Raw genomic sequence first — 20,554 nt, forward strand, 5'->3', positions numbered from 1 at the left:
CAAGTCAGACACAGCTTCACCTGCATGACAAATATGTCAATGGGAGGAAATGACATACCTTGCAAGTACTCATCTGTATGTTGGAATGTTCATGCTCAGGTAAGTTATATCCATGGGCATGTCCATTTCAGAACTTGTCTATATTCAACTATCTGCAAATAGATCAGATTTTATCAGAAAAATAAGTATTAACTTTTATCATGCAATGCAGAAAACATACAATTTACCTATAGCCAAGCCTCCATTATGAACTTTAGAATTGACTTTGGTTGGCATTGTCGATTTTATTTATACTAGTCCTGAACTCGATGTGTAAGTAAGTTTCAATTCATACGATACATTTTGAAAAATTATATTTGTAATTTTTTCTTTTGAAGTTTTCATTATCTTATTAATTAGGCCAGTAAAACTCACCTTTATTAACACAAAAAGAAAAAAGAAATAAATATATTTTTAATAATTTTCTTGTCAAGTTTTACAAATGGGATACTCAGACAGTGATAGAAACCAAGCTATGATCTAGAAAAAATTTAATGATTAACTTTTCATGTTGATCTTAAAGATTAAAAAAAAACTAAGAAAATAGAAAGACCAACAAATAATATACCACATGTTTCTTTGAGTACAGTTGCTATATACATCTCCAACATGTAACATAGCCAAATAACAATGATAAGAGACATGAATATTAGTATTACAGGGTGATTAGCAAAACAAAACTACAGTCAATTAATGTCAATTAAGAGACATGAATATAACAGGGTGTTAATGAATGTGATGGGAACTTTATGAACGTAAATTTAAAAATAAAAATAAAAATAAAATCTTTTAGAAAGAAAAAGGTTCCTCAAAAATTTAAAACTTGCAATTGTCACTCGGTAAAAAAAAACAATCTTTTTTTTTTTTTTGAGTACTTTATTATTATTCTTTTAATCAAGGATGAATCCCTAACTTTTCAATTAAGGGTCTGTTTAGATAGTATTTATTGTTGCTGAAAGTTGTTAAAAACTGATTGTTGCTGAAAACACTGTAGCAAAATAATTTTTAAATGTGTGAATAGTATTGTGGGACCCACTTTTAATATTAAATATTGCGTAAACAGTGTATGAACAGTGCACGTATAGTGTATTTTGTCCCCCAAAGTCAACAAGTGCGGCAAAAAAAAAGAAAAAAAAAAGAAAGAAAACACAGTTTCAGAAACGCACCGCAGCTGCGGAATCCAGACCCAGGCTAAATTAATTGGTAGGGAAAATTGAAGTTGAATTTGAAGCGGCTTGCTGAAATTTTTGAAGCAGTATCATCAGCCAATGAAGCCAGAACTTATGAAATATATTAACAATGATCTAAAAGTCAAAGTGAGACTGACAAGTTTTTTATTTTTATTTTTTTATAACAGATTGTGACAAGTTTTTGTCAACTTGCAGAGCGTTTTTATATTTTATTTTACAGTTAAGGGGTCGATGGTTTTCTTATATGCTATAAAATTAAAATTAATTTTATAATGTACTAGAAATAGTTATGATAGATTCTCTCAAAAAAAAAAAAAAAAAAAAACCAAAAAAAAAAAACACAAAAACAAAACAAAAATTATGATAATTATAAGAGCTTAATATATATATATATATATATATTTTTTTTTTTACTGAAAATTATAGAAATAGCTTAAATATTAAACACCAAGAGATCGAATCAATTAAATTAGTAGACACATTCAATTCTCTTTTTGAGAGATAGTTCAACCTATAGCCTCCATTCTTGATGATTATTTTTTATCATCAGACTAAGACACTAATTGGTTTTTAATGTAGGTGAGGTTCGAATCTTAAATCTCTTATTCAATAATAAAAAATTATACCAGTTGAGTTAATTGGAACCCACTTGACACCTTCAATTCAAAATATAGTTGCATGCTAGGTTATGTTTATGTGTGTCACTGTTGCTCTAATTAATCACATTTTTTAAAGAGTAAAGTGATAATTAAATAACAAAAAAACATTTCTATAATAACAAAAAATCTACTACTGTCATTTTTTTTACAACTTATGATCTATAAATAATAATGGCGATATCAACACATGTAATAGTGACATTAGTTTAATCATAATTTAACTAACACCTTAAAATTGTGAAAATTTGTTTCTACCCGCCACTCATGTAATGGTTCACATCCATGATATCTCCTAGCGAAGAAACCCCTACATGAGAGAAGCCAATTATAGCTACTGTCTTTGTACGTGGAAGTTTCAAATTTTACGCGTTCTTTATCCTAGAAATGGCACAAACACTCGCTTGCTCTGTCACTTTGGCTGCTACACAATTGTAGCAAGCTAATCTATTTTAAATTGGGCGGAGGACGCAAAACCAATACCTATTAATAGCACACTCCTCAGCATCCACTTTAAAACCACCTAAACAAACTCATATGCATTACTAACGACTCCACCTATATATATCCCTTTCCACTCCAATTATTTGCAAACCAGTACAACCCACCTCTTTCTCTATCTCAGTTTGCATTTTTTGAGTTAATACATGCACATGAATATGGCTTTGAAAGGCATCAACATTGCCATCCTTTGGCACTTTGCTTTGGCTTTTGTCATTGTTATGCTCTCCACTTCTAATGTTAGTCTTGCTAAGAAAACAAAGATCACTGGCTTGAAAATGAATGTGATTGATCATTGCTGGAGATGGAACCCTGATTGGCGAAGGAACAGACAACAACTTGCCACATGCTCAGTAGGTTATGCTGGGAAGATGACCAACAACATTGGAAGAGGCCTCACACAATATGTAGTCACTGAACCTAGTGACAACCCAATTAACCCAAAACCAGGGACCTTAAGATATGGAACAACCATGATCAAAGGGAAAAAATGGATCACATTTCAAAGAAGCATGCGCATTAGACTTGAGAAACCACTTCTCATTAGTAGTTTCACAACCATTGATGGTCGGGGTGTTAATGTTCAAATTGCCGATAATGCATGCTTGATGATCTATAAGGTATGTAATTTACACCAACTTTTTTGTTCAAATTTTCACAATTGCTTAGGTAACATATTGATTATTGATTAGCACACTATAAAAGCGATATAATAGATAATTTCACATAAAAGTGATGTTGTACTAGTGACTAGTCACAATATGACAACTTAACAAGCTGTGAAATAAATTGTCGTGGTATCTCTCTAACATTTTTCATTACATTTAGCATTTTTGAGCTGACCAATTACTAAAATGTACCTGATATATCAATAGCAAAGCAACATAATCATTCATGGTCTTCGCATCCACCATTGCCGATCCCAACCACCTAGCATAGTAATGGGTCCAAACTCAAAGATAATTTCACTAGGTCAAGTTGATGGAGATGCAATCAGATTGGTTACTGCATCAAAGGTTTGGCTAGACCACAATACACTTTATGAGAGTGAGGATGGCCTTCTTGATGTAACTCGAGGTTCTACAGATATCACCATCTCCAACAACTGGTTCAAAAACCAAGACAAGGTCATCCTTCTTGGACACGATGATGGGTTCTTGCGTGACAAGAACATGAAGGTCACAGTCATGTACAACCATTTTGGACCTAATTGCAATCAAAGGATGCCAAGGTATGTAATTGATCCTTTTCATTCAAGGAATTCTAGACATAAACCAATCAATCATATATTTATGAAGCCACAACAATATAATATATTAAATCAGCTATCTTATGCACACAAATAAAACTTTGTAGGATTCGATTTGGATATGCACATGTGGTGAACAACCTTTACCAGGGATGGATGCAATATGCTATAGGGGGAAGCATGAATCCTAGTGTCAAGAGTCAAGCCAACCTTTTCATTGCACCAAAATTAGGGAACAAGGAGGTAAAATTTCAATACTTCCATTGTCATTAAGTTACAAAAATGCATATACCCATACTAACACATACACAATGCATAAAATTAATATTAACAGGTGACATGGAGAAATGGTGAAAGAGGGTCATGGAAATTTTACTCAGTGAATGATGTATTTGAAAATGGAGCTAGATTCATTGAAACAGGTGCTGGCGGGGTAAAACCAAACTATAACCGTGAACAAGTTTTCCAAGCTGCAGATGCAAGAACAGTGAGGTCATTGACAAAATCAGCTGGTGCTTTACGATGCATACCACGGTCTAGATGCTGAGGCAAAGAGTTTGAAGAGAAAATGGAGCGTCAACTTGAAGGAGGCTAAATATAGAATATAGAAAATAAATAAAATTTACAGGAGTACATTGTTTTAGCAATATTGGTCTTCAATGCAATCGTTGACTTAGCATGCCAATGGTTTTCCTTCTTCTTTTATATTTGGATAAAAAAAAATAGTGTCGCCTGAATTGTAGGGTATGCACATTTGTTTTTGTTAATTAAAGAAAAAATAGTGTTGTTGAGTTGTCGGGTATACTCTATAACATTTGAATGGAGTTTGTGATGTATGGTGTACTTTTGTGTTACAATTTCATCATCTATTTCGTGTGTATGTTTGTTTTAATAAATAAAAAATAAATTCCTTGACACAAGTAAAATGAAAACCAATTAACATTTGTGGAGCTAGCCGCCAGCTAAAAGAAAAACTTGTCCAAAAATGTACAGCATAAAAACAATGGCACATTGAACATTGAAAAAAAAAAAATCAAATTTCAATACTTAAAAAATTTAATAGAACAAAAATAAATAAATAAATAAATAGATTAAGTTATTACTAATTTTACTAAAATAAATTTACAAATGAACTTGACATTTCCTCTAAAAAAAAAAAAAAAAACTTGACATTGAATACGATTAGTACCATATTAATAACATGATAAAACAACATTTTGATTTTTTTTTTTTAATTTTGTATTTAAAATTTGTTATATCAGTTTGTACAATTTATGTAATAGAATATATGATAGTCTTAACCTCACTCAAAATTAAATTTTCAAAAAGGTTGATGTGACATAATTATAAGATTCAGCTCAAAAGTGTGGCTCAAAGCTTCTGTTTTGCAAACTATACATGCCCACGTCCTTGCCTGGTCTTTTAGGAATTTCTTGTAGGATATATTCAAGTAATCTTCTATCAAGTATATGCTATACTAGGCTTGCATCCAAAGTAATCGAAAGCATCCACAGAAAAATGAAGAATTATTACCCAAAAATAATGCAACTAGAGAAAGTCTATAGACACAAAAAATGTGGCACCTGCTAATGTATCAAATTGTTAATGGTAAATATAAAAAAATATATCAATAGTAAATCCAAATAAGAATCAATACAGGCTTGTTAACTCAACTGTTGTCAAATTTTTGTGGGTATATATGCAACTATTATCCATAGTTGCTGCCCATGTCACAGAACCACCAATATTTCCACCATATCTAAATAGCTAACCCAAGGAAGGAACTACTCTACTAGTCCTTGGGGCATCACCAAGACAATCCATTATTGCCTTTTGATTAAGTTGTCTAACATTGTAACAAACTAGAACATACCACCACACATAATTGCCCCTTGCAATAATTGACATCATAGGTTGATTAATTTTCCAGTGGCCTATATTGGTTTATTGTATATTGTGGCCTCCAATAGCATTTGTCAATTTCTTAGTATTCCCACGACCACAAGCAACAAAGACTACGAAGTCCAATGTTTTGTAACTAGGATTAGATAACAAGACAAACTTGTGATCGAAAACATCGCATCAACATTTTCACAATGTTCAAGTTAGGTCAAATGTGGGAGCCTGATCTGAGTACGTATCATAGAGGTGTGCACCAATTTAATGTCCCAACTTTTGTCTATAGCATCCTAACTAAAGAAGAAAAGGACTACTTTGCCTTGACTTCTAGGAAGGAAAAGTTTGTGGGTTTTATAAAAAAAAAAAAAAAAATGAACTGAACATGGGCATTTTATTCCATTAAGCAGCCTTAATTTTTCCCTTCAGTTTTCTCTCAATTTTAAGGAAAAAACTTTTTGGTGGACCCGGGGATAAAACACCTGGGCTCTATCATTTATTTTTTTTCCTCCTCACCCAACCAAACATACTCAAAAAAGTTTTTCTTCCTATTTTCTCTCCAAAGTTTTCCATCTACCCTATTTCACCTCCAAACAAACACACCCTGAAGGATTTTTTGCCTTTTGATTAGCGTGTAGAATGTGGAACTATACACATCAAAACCAAATCCTCAATCGAAGTCACCTTTGTCACTATTTTATTATAAAGGTCAGCCACGGCTTGAAGCAAAATGGAAGCTGGAAAAGGTTGTGGCCAATTTATACAACGATACATACCTTAAAACTCACTATAGCTCTCATAACTAGATAAATTTTAGTTACAAACTTGGTTGTAACTTAACAATAGAAAGATGACATATGCCCCTATTATGTACAATGTACATGATTCACTTAAAATGATTACATACAATCATTTAAGTGTGGTTTAGTACGGCATGTATATTGCACATGACATGGACATATGTCCTCTCTTGTTGTTGTTGTTGTTTTTTTTTTGTTTTTTTGTTTTTTTTTTTTGTTTTTATACCTAAAGTTATAAACAAGTTTATAGCCAAACTTTATCTCTCATAAACCACCAAGAAACTGGAACTCTCAAGATAGGAAACAAAACTCTTAAGAATTGTACCACTCTAATTGAATTGGATAGAATTAATTCTTGAAAGTTAGTACACAATATATCTCTTTGTTTATATTAACAATCTTAGACTATTCAATAAAGAAGATACAATTATTTTAATTGCTTCAAAATTTAAAATAGAAAAATGTTGATTCACAAATTATTAAATCATTTTGTCACGCTTCCTTAACATATATAAATAAGTTGTCTAAAAATCATAAAATGCTAGTATGTGTTTGAGGAAACCTTTGAAAGACACCACACACACACACACACACATATCAATTGGGATTACTGAAATTATTTGTTGTACTTGATGTATTACACATTCCTCTCACATAGAATGAATTCCACCGATAAATCCTATTTATGAGGTCTAACTTTGCGTGAGAAAAGAGCATGATGCACTGGGTGTATGAAACCATATCTCTTAGGGATGGATGTGGCATGTAGGGCCTGATTGTTTTGATGTAAAAACTATATAGTGTTGTGAAACTCGGTATTTTGATGGAAAACAATTTATTTTATGGTATTTGGTTACATATTTGAAAAATATTTTCATGTGTTTAATTGGTGGTGAAATAATTTTAAAAACTTTTTTTATAGGAAAAGAAAAAATAAAAAATAACTGCGCTTTTTATATTTACCATAAAAAAATATATCAAAATTTTTTCTAAAATAGTTTATTAACAAATGATCTAAGAGTACCAGTTAACTCGACCCTTAAACTAATGAACTATCTAACAAAAAATTAGTGATAAACTCCCATCCTCCTTTCCTTTTAGATTTGAGGAACCATCGAAACTCAACCAGCTAGAGAGATGTCGCAAAATCCGTTGGAGAAGCTACCAAAGTTACAGCAGTTAAAAAAAAAAGACTTTCGTCTCTTTTACCATGCCCTCCTTCCCAAATCATGAAACCAATCTTTTTTTCTAAATAAATCATCATGAAACCAATCAAATAACCACACAAAGATTAGCACATTGGCATAAGTTAAGAGCATTCACATGAGCTCTTGTAAATTTTTTTATCTATTTTACACGAAAAAAATCTACTTTTTCTATTTTACACATCCACTTTTACAATACACTCACATCAGTTTATCTATTTTACATATTTATTCAATAAAATATTCATTATTTTACAATTTTTTATTATTCACTCCCTCACTGCCCTTCTCTCTCACAGATCCACAGCCACCATCACCACCATCATCACCGCCTAGCCACCATCAACACCATCATAAAAAACCAAAAGCCATTAACCCACACAGATCAACCAAAATCAAAGAAAAATCAACATCAGATCAACCCCAATCTCCACCCAAAATCAAAGAAAAATCAACATCAAATCAACAACCACCATCACCACCATCATCACCGCCCAGCCACCATCACCACCATCATCAGAAACCAAAAGCCATTAACCCACATAGATCAACCAAAATCAAAGAAAAATCAACATCAGATCAACCCTGATCTCCACCCAAAATCAAAGAAAAATCAACATCAGATCAACTAACACCAATCAACCCACACAGAGAAAAATCAACGCTAATCAAAACGCCATCGTCTCCATGCCTCCACGCCTCCACAGATCAACCCACAACCCAAATCAACCTAGACCAAACAAACCTACACAAACCAAGACCAACCCACACCATAAACTCAGATTAAACCACCATCGAGACCTCCCCATGTCGCTGCCATCAATCATCGACCCAAACCCACACCGCCACTATCGAGACCATGCCACACGCCACGCACCGATCTCGCCACGTTGTGACCCATAATGCCGATCTCGCCACACTGTGAACTCCAGTGGCATGCTTTGAACGAGAGAGAGATGAAAGAGAGGGAGATAGAACTGAGGATGAAAGGATGGAGGAGAGAAAGAGAGAGCGCAGCGTCTGAGAGAGAGGGAGGTGAGAGTCAGTTAGAGAGGAGAGAGAAAAAACTATTAAAAAACTAAATACACGAGCTACAGTGCCCATGTAAATTTACACGGGTACTGTAGCTCGTTGATAATTTTACACAAGTTTACACGATTTTGAAATGACTGATGTGGAGTGTTTTTTGGTTCAAAATGTGTAAAAGTTGTCAAAATGTGTATTTTACACATTTATAAAAGAGCTGATGTGAATGCTCTAAAATGAACAAACTAGGCATTAGTATAACTCATGTCCGTCAGTGGCAATTTCCTTACTACGGCCAGCACCATTAAAGTCATTAAGGCTGTGTTTGTTTCGTGTAAAATGTTTTCCGGAAAATACATATTTTCCGGAAATGTTATTTTCCGGAAAAGGAAAATATTTTTAAGTGTTTGGTTGAATTATGAAAATTGTTGTGGAAAATATTTTCATGTGTTTGGATGTATTCTAAAAATGCTATTTTCCGAAAAAATTTTCACATTTTCTCAGCATCCAAACAAATTTTATTACAAAAAATTTCAACATCACAACCAATTCAACAACAAATTCCGGCAATAAAAACACAACAACAACAACAATAAATTCCGGCAACAAATTCTGGCAACAACACAACAACAACAACAACAACAACAACACCACCAAATTCCGGCAACAACAACACAACAACCACAACACAACAACCACAACAACAACAATCAGTTCATCAAAAAAAAAAACAAAAACAACAATCAAACTTAAAAAAAAAAAAAAACGGAGAGATCGAGGAAGACGACGATCGACGGCGCGGCGCGGCGCGGTGCGACTCGCCGGTGCGAAGAGCGCCGAAGGTTGACGAGATCGAGGGCGATGGTTCGAAGTCGAAGGTCGAACGCGATGGTTCGTCGGTCGAAGGTCGAAGGCAATGGGTCGTCGGTCTGGGTCTGGGTCGAGGTCTCGGTCTCGGTCTGGGTCGAAGATCGATGGGTCGTGGGTCGACGACGAGTGGCGGTGGGTCGTGGGTCTTCGTGGGTCGACGTGGGTCGCTCCGTTTCTTCCTTCCTCTCTCTCTGTTTCTTCCTTCCTCTCTCTCTCTCTCTCTCTCTCTCTCTCTCTCTCTCTCTCTCTCTCTCTCTCTCTCTCTCCCTCTCAATTTTTTCCGGAAACACTTTGAAGTGAAAATAGGTGCTGAAATTGATTTCCGTTGGGTAACGGAAAATTTGGAAGTGATTTTCCGGAAAATTCTATTTTCCGGAACACCCAAACACGCGAAAATGTCGAAAATCATTTCCGGAAATGATTTACTCCCAATTCAAACGCAGCCTATTGAGTAGAATATAAAAGGTTAGTGGCTGCAAGCCTGCAATACCAAAGCTGTGGAGGTCCAAAATCTGTTGTGTACTCCAGCAGCGTCTCTGGTGGGTTGAGGTTTGGAGATTCTTCAAACCCAAGGAAAGAAGGACGGATTAGCTGGAACAAGGAATGATTGTGTGTGGCAAGTATTCCTTAATTTGTGAAAAATTGTTGCAATTGGAGGATGTAAATTATAGGTTTTGCACTGTATCTTGAATTTAAACTCTTCCTTAATTAATTTAGTCTTTTACATCAAACCAAAATCAGACCATGAATGTCCACATTCAGCTAATGGCAAATGTTGGCCGGGCTAGTACTATGAATTGGAGCACCTAGGTCAGCTTATTTTGACACAAAACTTGGTCAGGCTTAATATATTCTTGATATATTCTCAATAAATTGTGGACAATAAAATGGTGTTAAGAGTTAATTAAATAAGAATTAATAACTTGATAATTCAGCTGTTGTGAAATTTATTATGATCTCAATCCCACTTGACGCTATCATATTTAGCTTATAATATTTACAAAAAAATCATTTTTCCCATAATGTACCATCCATTCCTGATTTAAAGTTTAAACAATATTTCAGGAAATCAACCAATCAAGTATAAAATTGCCATTTTTCTCACAAAAAAAAAAAAAGGATAAAAATGCCAACAACATATGAGGAAAGTTAGAAGCTACCACGTATCTCATTTAGAAGAAAAATCGTACAAAAGAACGATAAATTTAGAGGATGATTTAAAAGAAAGAGAAAAAGAAAAGAGGAGTGACTAAATTTAATCTTTTTTTTTTTTTGCAAATTTAATAATTTATGTACCATAATTTAGAGACCTTTTAGACCAAGTCTATATATATATATATATATATTTTGTTGCTGAATTAGACCAAGTCTATTTTCACATGTAGAATATATATATATATTTTTTTGCAGAATAATTTTTTTTTCACATGTAGAATCATTAGTAGGAACACACACTATGGTATATATGTTTTCCACTATTGACTCATTGAGTATTGACCAGTGAGTTTTAGGAGACAATTCCGGCTGTTTGTTCTTTTCAACCTTTATTTTTTATTTTTTATCTTTGATTCTCAAAAAGGAAATTTTTTTTTCATATTTCCCTACTAAAAAAAAATCAGTTATTTTACATTATAATCATTAAAAAAATAAATATTGATTTTTTTCTTTATTTTATTTTAATTTTTAATTTTTTTTCCCCAATTTGAACTTTGAACACTGTTTGACCGTCTCTCAAGACCACGCACCAGTCAACCATACAGTCTTTGTTTGAAAGAGAGTGGAAAAAAAAAAAAAAAAAAAAAAAACAAAACAAAACAAAGAGAAAAAGAAGAGGCTCAATGTCCTAAGTAATAGCAAAATGACATAGACATCTAAGTTTGGTACTTTTGGTGGGCCACCACACTGTCCCTCCAATACTATTAGTCCTTCCCTCCTTATAGTCAGAGATACACCCCCCTACCACCCTGACTACATTACAATAAAGAAAGAAAAAGGTTTTTACTCTTTTTTTGTTTTTGTTTTTGCTTTTGCTTTGACAAGTAAAGGTCTTTACTCTTATTTAGTCTTTAGTCATTAGTCTTTACTAGTACTACTACTACCACTTCATAGTAGCACAGTTCACACACACTCACACACAAACAGACCCACTTTTAATTCAAAAGCTCATATTTTTCAATTCATTTTCTTTTCCTTCCTCCAACTCCCCCCTTCTTGTCTTTTTCTCTTTTTCTTTTTCCACCTTCTGCATTTTCCTGTCAAAACCCTAGATTTCATTTCAAATCTAGGGTTTTGTTTCTTTGGGTGGTTGAGGCATGATCCAGGAACTGCAAGGTTGTTGACCTTCAGTCTCTGTAAGTCTGTGAGCTTCTGATTTTTCTACATTTCTTCTGCTATAAAGTTCTGTTTTTTTTATTTATTCAGGGTTTAGAACTGTTTCAGCTTTTAACATCACTTTCCTTCTTTTTTTTTTTTTTTTTTAGGTGGGTAAAGATAAAAAATTTTTGTTGGCTTCTTAGATTTTCACCATTTCAAGAAAAACCCTTGTAAAACCCTTAATTTAGATTCTCCCTGTGTTTCTAATTTGAAGATTTTTAGGGTAGAAGGGGATCTGTGTCATTTATTTTTCATTCTTTTTTTGGGGGTAAAGATTCAAAATTTATGTTGTGTTTGATTAGCTTTTCACCATTCCTAGAAAAACCCTTGTAAAACCCTTTTTTTTTTGAAAGCTCCGTTTCTGGTTGAACTTTCGGTGATGATTTTAGAATCTCTAGTCTAGTTAAGGGATCCTGGTTTAAAGGGTATAAAGTTAAAATCTTTAGGCTCCAAAATATTTAAGTTTTTGAGTAACAAATCAATCAGTAAATGCATGGATGGGAGGGAAGCCATGGCATTGTCTAGTGGGTCAGCTTCATATTACATGCATAGAGGTGCAGTTAGTGGGTCTGGAACACAGTCTGGGATGATACATGTACCACCTGGGTTCAGACCCTTGCACAGTCAGGGTATTCCAGCTCAGTCCAATGTCAGGGTCAGCTCGGTTGGACCAACATTTTCAGTAGAGCCACCACATCCCAATTTCACACATGGCATTAACATGGGAGTGTCTCCTGGTGTTCCATCTGGTGAGCCTATAAAGAAGAAGAGAGGAAGGCCCAGGAAATATGGTCCTGATGGCCCAGTTTCTCTTCAATTGTCTCCTATGTCTGCTGCTCCTAATGCTACACCCGGATCAAACTCATCATCCCAAAAGCGGGCCAGAGGGCGGCCACCTGGGACTGGCAGGAAGCAGAAATTAGCTGATCTTGGTAAATTTTGCTTTTGTTTTGTTTTTGGTGTATGTTAAGTTTGATATGTTGTCACTATCTTGACCATAGTCTTAACTCATATTCCAGTGTGGTAGAAAGCAATTTGATTCTCATATATTGTACTTCGATAATGATTAATTATTATGCTTATTTTTTTATTGCCATAGAATTGTCCAATGATACAGTTTTGCTGGAATAATTAGTGCCTATCTAATTCTTCTTTCTTCCCTTGAAAAAAGAAGAGGACTTTTTGGGTTTTATGGGGTGATGCATATTGTGCTATTTCAGTGAACATCGTTTAGTTATTTTATTGGGCTAACATGCAATAATTGTGGTTCTTGTCATAACTTCCATTCATTGGTAGTTTTTCTTATCATTTTGATCTATGGATATCTTCAACCTTGTTCATTAGCACATGCCAGTTTTAATGATTACTGAAATTTTCAATGGATATCTTCTTTCATTTGCTGTGTCCTTGATTTCCTCATTAACAGTTGAAACCTTATTAGAATGAACATCTCATAGACATGATCAGGAGTTGTAAAATTGAGGGAAATCATTGCAATAAGGAGAGGCCTTGGCCATTTTCTAGCTTCAATACTTTACAGTCCTTATGTAACTGAAGATTATGTTAGTAATAGCTGATTGAAATTTTAATTTTGGTGTGTACATAGAGGTCTGTGGATTCTTTTTCAGTACTTTATGTTTGTTTTCATAGGTGAATGGATGAACAATTCAGCTGGAATGGCTTTTTCACCACATGTTATCACCATTGGAGTTGGGGAGGTATGTTACATACTTTCAAATTACTTAGACATCTAAAATATGATGCACATATTGAGTTCACCAAATTCCTCCGAGAGAGCCCAAGAAGCTGACGTTATATACATCCATAACTGTCTGTTTTCTTTGTCTTAGCTGTTGAGATAGATTACATATGAATACTAGTGGAAATTGCTTCCTCATGTAGGGAAGAAAAAACTTGAAAACTGAATGATTCCAGGGATGCAAACAGATAATGGTTTATGATCCGTTAAATGGTTTCCTTCTATAACTTGGTAGAGGTTTGTGATTCACATAGCTCTTATATTGATGGTAATAGATTCCAAAGGTTTTCTTGTACTGTTGTACACAGGTGATAGTTAGGAAAAAAGTGATAAGATGATGAATAAAGTATGATCCTTTATGTGTTGTGACATATAAGCTACATGAATATTGTTTGTAATAGATCCAATATATATGGTGTAGTTACACATGCTGGAAATTGGACCACATAGTTTTATAGATGAGATCCATCAGAAGAATATAGATTAGGAAGAAAGTCACAATTACATGCAAATCCGTGCATATACGTATTGTTCTGCTGCAAACATGTACAATTTTACATGTATCAATGTCAGCCCAAGTCTTGTTAAATGTTGCTATAAGTGGCTTTTAGTAAAGGCCTCTGTTGGATCTCTGGTTTGGTGGCAACTGAACACTTCACAGTTATTGCTCAAGGGCATGCTAAATTTAATCTTTAATTATTAGGGTGATTGTTTCATGTTTTTCTTTGCAGGACGTTTTTTCTTTATGAGTATTTTTCTTTGCAGGACATTGTTGCAAAAATACTGTCATTTTCACAACAGAGACCAAGGGCTCTGTGCGTCTTGTCAGGCACTGGTACAGTTTCTTCAGTAACACTGCGGCAACCTGCATCTACGGGTGTCAGTGTCACATATGAGGTTGAAGCATTCAATTATCTCTCTCTCTCTCTCTCTCTCTCTCTCTCTCTCTCACACACACACACACACACACACACATAGTATTCCATTGTTATGTCTTTTCAGTAAGTCATTATTTGAATTTTTATTCTGAGAGTGGTATGAAGGCCGAAATTTCTCTTTTCTTTGTGCAAAGACATTATATACAAACCCATATAGGGTCCAACATATAAATTTTGGTTTATTTATTATATATTTGTATACTATTTCAAGGTGTGCACTGTTCTCTCTGCTCTTAATTTGTCTTTATTATATATACTATAGTTCTTTTCAAAGTTGATATATTTAGTATATAAATACTGTTGAACAGAACAGTTCTTTTTAATTAATACTGACAAATGAGATATGAGAGCGGCCGTGTATTCATTTTATACCTATTACAATGGCTTCAGTGCTTCATTAGTGCAGTCAGAGCTAACCAAATTAGGCTAAGTTTTGAGGATTATGTTTAAGAATTAGATAAAAATTTTGTATATGGTATGAGTTTTGGGTTAGAGGCTGTAAGCGTGTTACTTGTGGGTTGGGATTTTAAGTGTGCTTCTAAGCTCCAAGGTTGAGGGGATGCAATAGTTGGCAGATGAGGGAATAGGATTTTTTTTTTTTTGGGAGAGAGAAAAGGGGGGGGGGGTGGGAGGACAAAGGATTACTTAGGTTCTATTTGGTTGGGAGGGAGAAAAATGGTTGGAGGGTAGAAAATATCTTTCTTCCATGTGTTTCTAGTAGAGAGGATGTAAACGTAGAAGGATAGAGAGTAAATTATTATTATGTTCATATCATTAAAAGTGGAAGAATGAAAAAGTGGAGGGGTCATTTTAAAAACAGTTTTTATCATTTAAAATGGGTGTCCTAGGGCTTGTTTGGTTGGGCTTTAAAAAATAATAACAATTATCATTAAAATCTTGTTTAAAAAGCACATCTTGAAAACCTTATCTAAAATTAATGTGCAAACACCAAAAGTGAAAACATCTTTTTGGTGTTTCATATTTCATTTTCTGTTTTCTTTAGCTCTCCCTCTCCAACTCTTTCTTCTCTCCAAGGCTATGCTTGGTTGGGAGGATGGAAAAAGGGGGAGATGGAAAATGTTAGGAGGATGAGAAAGTGAGAGGATAGAAAATGTTTGTATTTTCCATTATGTGTGTTTGGTAGAGAGGATAGAATAGTTGAAGGATAAAGATTAAATTACAACTATGTGCTTATTATTAAAAGTGAAAGGATGAAAAAGTGGGGGTAATTTTGTACTTTTCTTCTTATTTCCATTTTCTCTCATATTTTCTTACTGATTTGGAATGAAAAAAAATGGTGGGCTCGGGTGGAAAACATTCAACCCTTTTTTTTTCCTTTCCTGTGTCACTCGAACCAAATAATTGAAAACCACATTTTCCTCTCCCTTTTTCTTCCCCCATTGCCATCCTAGCTTTACTCCAACCAACACAGCACAAATCTCTCTTCCACCCCAAAGAGCAAACCCCCTGCCTACAAATGACAAGCACCGCAACTCCTCCAATCACCACCACTACTCCCACCACCACTAATTTGGTGAGAGCTCTCCCACAATGAGCAGAGACTGCGATTTGAGGTGCAAGCGGTCCCACAACAAGAGGCAAGGGAGGTGAAACCAGCCTAAACATCATGACAAGAAATGCGAGCCATCAGATGACAAAGATTGTGAAGATAGTACAAGAGGGGTGTTCTGTGGAGAGACAGCAATGATGATCATGATCCAAAGCGATGGATTTTTCCAGAATTGGTCTGTTGTGATTTCCTGGGGTGATGTTTTGGGAGATTTTTTGTTGGGTGATTTGTGATATTGTTCCAGAGTTGGTTGGGAGATTTGTGTGTGTGTGTGTGTGTTTTCATCTTTTACATTTAAAACCTATACAAAAACATGTCTTAAAAATCAATTTCAATACCAGATTTATCCTTTTTGAAAACACATTTTAAGGGGGGTGAGCCAAACAACCCCTTGGCTTTTTTAGGTTTTGGGGAAAGGTGTTTTCTCTTTAAATGGATGAACTTCTTGATTGAAAGAAATAGTTTTTAAGCTTTTACTAGAGGAGATCCTTTAAACGTTTGGTTTGTGATGCTGTTTTTATAATTATTACTATTATTATTAAGGTAAATTATAATAACTTTGCTTAAGGATTGAGGACTCTTATTTTTATACACGACACTCCACCCCTTGAGGTTTTGATTCAAATAATAATTAACCCGTTATGACCATTAATGTCCATTGCAAATTAAGTCAAAATACATATTTTTAAAATAAAATTCCCATCCAGCATAACCTCAAAATAATGTTTAATAACCAAATTGATTATAAGATTAAAAAAAAATTTAAATAATAACTAGAGGGGGGTAAGTGTCAACTTTTGGAAATATGAGGGGGTTTCTTACATTTCTCCAACCCTCAAGGGAGGCTAGTGTATAACTGTGGTTGGTATGCGATATTGATGGGTTCAAATTAAACAATTTCATTCTAGCAGTATTAAGGGTTTGTCTGGGATCCGTTTATTTTGCTAAAGTTGAAAACTTTTTACTGAAAGTACTGTAAATAAAGGTAAAAGTTAGCTGAAATAATATAGTGGGACCCATAAGTAGTACCAAAAAGTGCAATGGAACTCATGAATAGTAGCAAAAATAAGCTAAATAATAAAATAAGTTGACAAAAAATAAACTATCCAAATGCAACTTGAGTTATCCTAATTTGTGATAATTAGTGGGATTAGTTAGTAATAGATAGATTTAGTTGCTTTTGATTGCTGCTTTTGATGAGAGTAGTGAACCTCAGAAACAAAGGTGATAGTGACATGTTTACAAAGGCAATGATTGGTGAGCACTTGACAAGAAAAGAAAAAAATTTCACAATGGTGGTGTTGTAGTGAATTGAGAATTGTAATGGACTTGAGTTAAGTTAGTGATTGTTGTGGTCAAAAGCCTTGTAGTTCAATTAGTTAGCACCTCTTGGTGTTTCCATGACATCCTGGTTTCAAATACCCCCTCCTCGTAACTATACAAAAAGAAAAAGAAAAAGAAGGGATTATTGTGGGGATTGATGGTGGCTGGTTCTGTTGAAAGTGACACTAAGGGTTTTTCAACTTCAAAACACAGTTTAACCAAATGTACATAATTGTGCCTATTAAGGTTTGTTTAACATTCAACTTGAGCTTAACATAGGACTTTGTGGGGCCTATACTAGCCTAAACTTGTCTTGAGCTATCAAATTTCAGCTTAATGAGGCCATTTTTAGAGTATGGTTGAGGCAATGTGATGCATTGAGCTTCTTTGTGGATTTAAGCTGTGCAGCATTGGCTTTAGAGATGAGTATAGAGAAGTTTCATGTACATCATCCCGCCCTCAGCGCACATGTGTCCTCTGTCAATGCTGAAATGGTGAACAATGATGCTACTGAACAGAAATAAAATGGTGTATGATGTGGTGTGTTTGGAAGGAAAGAAAAGAAAGAAATAGTAGGTGCTTTGAAGATAATGAGCGTTTTATGCCTGATCGGCAGTGTGGAGAAACCAACCCTTCTCTTCAATTTTGGATTTACTTGATTTATGTAATTTTTTTTTTGATAGATAATTTTGTATTTGATCTATACACCCTTGTATACGGAAAATTATTGCATAGTCCAGGACTATGCAATAACAGCCAACTTGTATACTCCTTTTTATTTGGGTGTCTCTTTTTTGATATCAATAAATCTTTATTGCTTATCAAAAAATACAATAAAATAAAATGGTGTATGATGTTATGCATTGTTTTACTATTTTTTAAATCTTCCCCCCATCTACTCTGCACAGTTAGTTTTTGCAGTTAGATAAGCTTTTGGCCATTTCTTGTGTATCATATATTCTGGTATATATCTTTTTCTTTTCAAACAATTTATAATTTTTTTTTTGTTTGTTTTTATAGGGCCGTTTCCAGATATTATGCTTGTCTGGTTCCTACTTGGTTGCTGAAGATGGTGGCCCACGTAATCGTACTGGTGGCATAAGTGCTTCCCTTTCAAGTGCTGATGGTCATGTTATTGGTGGTGGTATTGCAATGCTTATTGCATCTAGCCCAGTTCAGGTATTTCCTGGATTGCCCTGAATTTTGTCATACCTTCCTAGAATACTAGGCCTGATTGGAATGTCATAATGCTTGCATGCTGCTTGTGTGGGAATAGATGTTCATGTGGATGTGGCATGGAATGTATGCTCTGGAGATGAAAAGGTTTTATTTATTATTTATTTATTTTTTTTTGGGGGCAGGGACTGGGGGAGGGGAGGGGGTGTTTAATAGGTGGTTTTATTGGTATGTTTTTACTGATATTGTGTATACATGTGGGGCGGTTGAATATTTACTAGTGCCAGTGGATTGGGGGGTGGTTGGGAATACATTGTTNATACTAGGCCTGATTGGAATGTCATAATGCTTGCATGCTGCTTGTGTGGGAATAGATGTTCATGTGGATGTGGCATGGAATGTATGCTCTGGAGATGAAAAGGTTTTATTTATTTATTTATTTATTTTTTTTTGGGGGCAGGGACTGGGGGAGGGGAGGGGAGGGGTTTCATTTAACATGTGTGTTTGGTAATATGGTATGGTTTTACTTCGATAAGTTTTTGTTATGTTTATAGCTGATTGTGTATACATGTGGGGCGGTTGAATATTTACTAGTGCCAGTGGTTTGGGGGTGGTTGGGAATACATTGTTGTGTTTTGGGAGCCTAATACATTATCAATATGTTGCTCACTGCAGGTGGTAGTGTGCAGTTTTGTATATGGCGGTTCTAAAACCAAGCCCAAACAATTGGCCTTGGCTGGTGCCATAGGTAACGAGGGTTCTGAGGCTCAGCGTAGTGATAAGTTAGCTACACCAACTAGTGCACCGTCTTCTCAAAATTACAATCCCTCAGGGATAAGCGTTTGGCATGGTTCACGGCAAGCTGAATTGAGAAACAACCCCCACACCGGTATTGACTTGACGCGTGGATGAAAGTTTGCTGCAACAGACACATTACAATTTTGTATATATGTGTTGTTGTATATGAACTTGATGATTCTGAGAGAATTGTAACTTTTACAACTCCAGCTTGTTTGCCCAATGACGGGTGACGGGTTTGTGCTAACATGTTCTGTAACAAAGCCATCATTTCAAGATTCTCATGTTCTGTAACAAAGCCATCCTTTCAAGATTCTCACAAAACGATCTTACTTAAAAGTTAATAATTTGAAGTGTTAGGTTTATGCGTGGGGAAAACCTAGAATGCCTAGTTGTCTATGATTAAATTCAGTGAGGAAAAAGCAGTGTCACTTGGCAAATCTTAGGCATCTGGATTTACAAAACACACACAAAATGCACTTTTAGTCTCTTACACAAGGTCTTTTTTAGTACTTAAAAGAGATTTTATCATAAGTTTTAATTATATTATTCTATAGTAATTCCATGTATTAGATAATATTATCACTGCAAATACTGAAAAGTGAGATGAAATAATAGATAAGTCATATTAATGAGCGTCTTTAAGGCAATTGTTAATAATCTATAATAGGAAAATTTTGATATTATTTTTATGAGAAATATATAAAATTGTCAACAAAATTAATTGTTTTATCATTTTTTTATAAAATGATTTTAAAACCAATTCGTTAAAATTTTCTGAAATAGATAAGCAAATGACAATAAGACCTTTGACATTTTTATTATTATTTACTTTTCTTTGTAATAGAGGGTTAGCACTGGTGTTTAATAATAATAATAATAATAATAATCAAAGAAAGTCACAAATAAATCTCTTGTTATTTGATTGATTCAAAAAATAAAAAATAAAACTTTTTAAGAAAAGTTAGAAAAATAATATCCTTTTTTATTTTTATAGCAATAATATCCATTATTTGAATATGATGAAGGGTGAAATGCATATAGTCTCCATCGTGAAGTACTAGAAAACCATACTAAGGAGTTATCGGGAAATAACCTCTTTTAGCAAGGCCAAATTAGGCCTAATTATATTGAACTTCATTACCCAAAATTTTGAAAATTTATTTATACATAGTAAATAGTAAT

General features: G+C 34.3%; 2 protein-coding genes across 2 annotated transcripts; both read left to right on the forward strand.

Annotated features, from left to right (window-relative positions):
• The first annotated feature begins 2,496 nt into the window (after window positions 1-2,496).
• On the forward strand, window positions 2,497-4,355 carry LOC112036425 (probable pectate lyase 4). Its single transcript, XM_024069221.2, has 4 exons — window positions 2,497-3,006; window positions 3,262-3,617; window positions 3,743-3,878; window positions 3,970-4,355. Exons 1-4 carry the CDS (start codon window positions 2,533-2,535, stop codon window positions 4,180-4,182), a joined length of 1,179 nt encoding a protein of 392 aa, XP_023924989.2. The 5' UTR covers window positions 2,497-2,532; the 3' UTR covers window positions 4,183-4,355.
• Window positions 4,356-11,502: 7,147 nt separating this feature from the next.
• On the forward strand, window positions 11,503-19,734 carry LOC112036449 (AT-hook motif nuclear-localized protein 5). Its single transcript, XM_024069242.2, has 6 exons — window positions 11,503-11,783; window positions 11,913-12,737; window positions 13,456-13,523; window positions 14,330-14,461; window positions 18,416-18,574; window positions 19,247-19,734. Exons 2-6 carry the CDS (start codon window positions 12,299-12,301, stop codon window positions 19,481-19,483), a joined length of 1,035 nt encoding a protein of 344 aa, XP_023925010.2. The 5' UTR covers window positions 11,503-11,783; window positions 11,913-12,298; the 3' UTR covers window positions 19,484-19,734.
• Window positions 19,735-20,554: the final 820 nt, after the last annotated feature.

This window comes from Quercus suber, unplaced genomic scaffold (genome assembly GCF_002906115.3).
Source record: "Quercus suber isolate HL8 unplaced genomic scaffold, Cork oak 2.0 scaffold_23, whole genome shotgun sequence".
Taxonomy (NCBI): domain Eukaryota; kingdom Viridiplantae; phylum Streptophyta; class Magnoliopsida; order Fagales; family Fagaceae; genus Quercus; species Quercus suber.

What these genes read in the sequence shown, in the direction of transcription:
- LOC112036449 (XM_024069242.2), top strand. Translation starts at nt 12,299, where the DNA reads ATGGATGGGAGGGAAGCCATGGCATTGTCTAGTGGGTCAGCTTCATAT. An exon ending in GTGTCAGTGTCACATATGAG is followed by an intron (nt 14,462 to 18,415) that starts GTTGAAGCATTC and finishes TTGTTTTTATAG; the next exon opens with GGCCGTTTCCAGATATTATG. An exon ending in TTGCATCTAGCCCAGTTCAG is followed by an intron (nt 18,575 to 19,246) that starts GTATTTCCTGGA and finishes TGCTCACTGCAG; the next exon opens with GTGGTAGTGTGCAGTTTTGT.
- LOC112036425 (XM_024069221.2), top strand. Translation starts at nt 2,533, where the DNA reads ATGCACATGAATATGGCTTTGAAAGGCATCAACATTGCCATCCTTTGG. An exon ending in CATGCTTGATGATCTATAAG is followed by an intron (nt 3,007 to 3,261) that starts GTATGTAATTTA and finishes ATATATCAATAG; the next exon opens with CAAAGCAACATAATCATTCA. An exon ending in CAAAATTAGGGAACAAGGAG is followed by an intron (nt 3,879 to 3,969) that starts GTAAAATTTCAA and finishes TAATATTAACAG; the next exon opens with GTGACATGGAGAAATGGTGA.